The sequence below is a fragment of the Nicotiana tabacum genome, chromosome 23 (genome assembly GCF_000715075.1).
Source record: "Nicotiana tabacum cultivar K326 chromosome 23, ASM71507v2, whole genome shotgun sequence".
NCBI classification, from domain to species: Eukaryota; Viridiplantae; Streptophyta; class Magnoliopsida; order Solanales; family Solanaceae; genus Nicotiana; species Nicotiana tabacum.
In genome coordinates, this window is record NC_134102.1 from 47,370,701 (window position 1) to 47,373,290 (window position 2,590).

At 46.6% G+C, this 2,590-nt stretch overlaps 1 protein-coding gene across 1 annotated transcript; it reads right to left on the reverse strand.

The window, feature by feature from the left end:
• Window positions 1–552: 552 nt before the first annotated feature.
• LOC142177147 (uncharacterized) lies at window positions 553–1,146 on the reverse strand. Its single transcript, XM_075245614.1, has one exon. The coding sequence runs from the start codon at window positions 1,144–1,146 to the stop codon at window positions 553–555; it is 594 nt and encodes a 197-aa protein (XP_075101715.1).
• Between the last annotated feature and the right edge of the window lie 1,444 nt (window positions 1,147–2,590).

A 2,590-nucleotide genomic window follows, 5' to 3' on the forward strand; every position in this document is an offset into this window, starting at 1 on the left:
TACCTATTATATCCGCATGCAACCATGCGAAACAATCAACATTGGTTTTAAGAAATTCTATAAATCCTGACCTGAGCTCGGGATTTAATCATGTCCCCAAGTGGAACTTCCTCTCAAGGAATTTCTCCAATAATGCCACTTGTTCGAGTTATTCCGCTGTGGATTTGGTTGCGTCCGTTTCTTCCAGTACCTAGAAATACCTTGGTACCTGGTAGGATTCCAACGACTCCCCCTATTTGTCATCTTCGTTAGATTCGGGAGTAGGCGTCGGTTCCTAAAATTGCTATGCCGCATGTTCCTTCCCTTTACTACAGGAAATCGAGACCGCGTTAATTTCCCTTGCCTCCAGTTGACCTCCTCTTATTTGTTTGATTCCCTCTGGAGTTAGGAATTTCATCAGTTGGTGATACGTTGATGGCACGACCTTCATCTCGTATAGCCATGGTCTGCCAAGAATTATGTTGTAGACCATGTCGCCATCTACTACTTCAAACAAGGTAGTCTTCATGAACCCTTCGGCGTTCGTGGAAAGCAGGATCTCTCCTAGGGTCGTCACACTTCCAAGTTAAACCCGGTGAGGAGCTTTGTGGCCGAAATGTTGCTTCCGATTAGCTTGGCTTGCTCCAACACTCTCCATTGAATGATATTGGCTGAACTTCCTGGGTCCACAAAAACACGCTTAATTTTAAAATCTAAAACATTAAGAGAGATTACCAAGGCATCGTTGTGTGGTAGTAAAAGTCCATCGGCATCCTCTTCTGTGAATGTGATGTCATCCTCGGCGACTTCCCGGGGTCTCTTACTATGAGTCACTGACACCTTTGTCTTTTTTGCTTCCGAGAAGGTCAGACCGTTGATATCATTTCCCCCAAAAATCATGTTGATGGTTTGTCGGGGAGGGTCTTCACCTATATTTGAGGGCTCTGCGTTATCCCAGTTGCGGCCATAATTATTTTTATCCCGGAGATGGACATTTTTCAACAACATCGCCACCTCCCCGAGAAGATGTCGGCAGTCCCTAGTCCGGTGACCGTTAGTTCTATGGTACTCGCACCATATATTAAAATCCCTTTGGCTGGGATCAGATCTCATTGGCCTCGGGAACCGCACTTCCTTGATGTTCCTCATCGCCGATACCAGCTCCATTACGCTGACGTTGAAATTATACTCGGACAGCCTGGGATAGGTGGAATCCATGGAAGCTGATACCTCTTTACCTTGTAATGATTTGCTATTCTGGTCACGGTCAGTTCTTCTATCAAGAGCGAACCTATCCGCTGATCAGAACCCTCTGCCGCATCATTCGGCCCTTTCGTAGGGCAAAGACCGGCCCTTAGAAGATCGCCGATCTGCATCAAAATCATCCTTCCATTTATCCTTGTTCTTTTCTCAATCCCGACCCTTATTTGATGCCGGGAACCCGAGCTGATCATCTTCTATTCTTATCTTTGATTTGTAACGGTTATGGACATCTGTCCATGTAGTTGTCTGGAACTCAAGCAGGTTTTCTTTCAGTTTCTGGGAGGCATCGGAGCTCCTCAGGTTCAGCCCTTTATTAAATGCCTCAGATGCACATTCATCTCACAGCCGGTAGCATCATCCTTTCTTTTTGAAACCTGGTCACGAACTCATGCAGCAATTCTGACTCTCCTTGCGCAATTCTGAATATGTCTGCCTTTCGGGCATGTACCTTCCTGTCCCTGGCATGGGCTTTAATGAAATAATCTGTGAGCATTTCAAAGGAATCTATTGAGTGCTCGAGTAAAAGTGAGTACCATGTCAGGGCCCCCATCGTGAGGGTTTCTCCGAACTTCTTAAGCAGGACCGACTCAATCTTGTGTGGAGCCAAGTCTTTTCCTTTCACCACTGTCGTATAGGTGGTGATATGCTCCTGAGGATCCAAAGTCCCATCATATTTTGGTACGTCCGGCATTTTGAACCTCTTTGGAATCAACTATGGCGCTGCACTAGTATTGTACGACAAATGGGTGTATTTATTTTAGTCCAGGCCCGTCAGCACTAGTGGAGCACCCGGAATTTGGTCCATGCGAGCATTTATTCCCCTCATAAACTTCATGAGCTCGATTTTGAAAGGATCATTACTGTTTTTGTTACCAGATCCGCTGCCGATCCCCCTGGCCCCGTCGAAGCCGACCTCACCCCTCGAGGCACTGTTTGATTTATAGGAGCACCGGGAAGAACTGGACCACTTCCATTCGCGTTATTGGAATCACCCGACAAGGCTTGCCTTAATTCTGTCATGGCCTGGTCTTGCCCTGAGAGATGTCCCATGTTAGCCTTTTGTTGTTCTCTCAGAATCCTCACTGTTTCCACAACGTGCTCGTCTTTAGTGTCATCAGGAGTCGCCTCTAGTACGTGTCGGGGTACCACCCGCCATGAACCGGCATGGCTATGCCCTCCTCGTTGCGGGTGTCGCTGATCGAATCCTCGTGTTGAGGCGGATTTTCCTGTGCCTCAACATTGTGCGCGATGCGGCACATTATCTACCATCTTTTATGATTTTTGCTAAGAAACAAAGAATCAAACAGATTAGTAATAGACGTAAGGATCAACTCAATTACGCAACTAT

Coding starts and splice junctions, on each gene's coding strand:
- LOC142177147 (XM_075245614.1), bottom strand. CDS start 1,146: ATGGAGCTGGTATCGGCGATGAGGAACATCAAGGAAGTGCGGTTCCCG.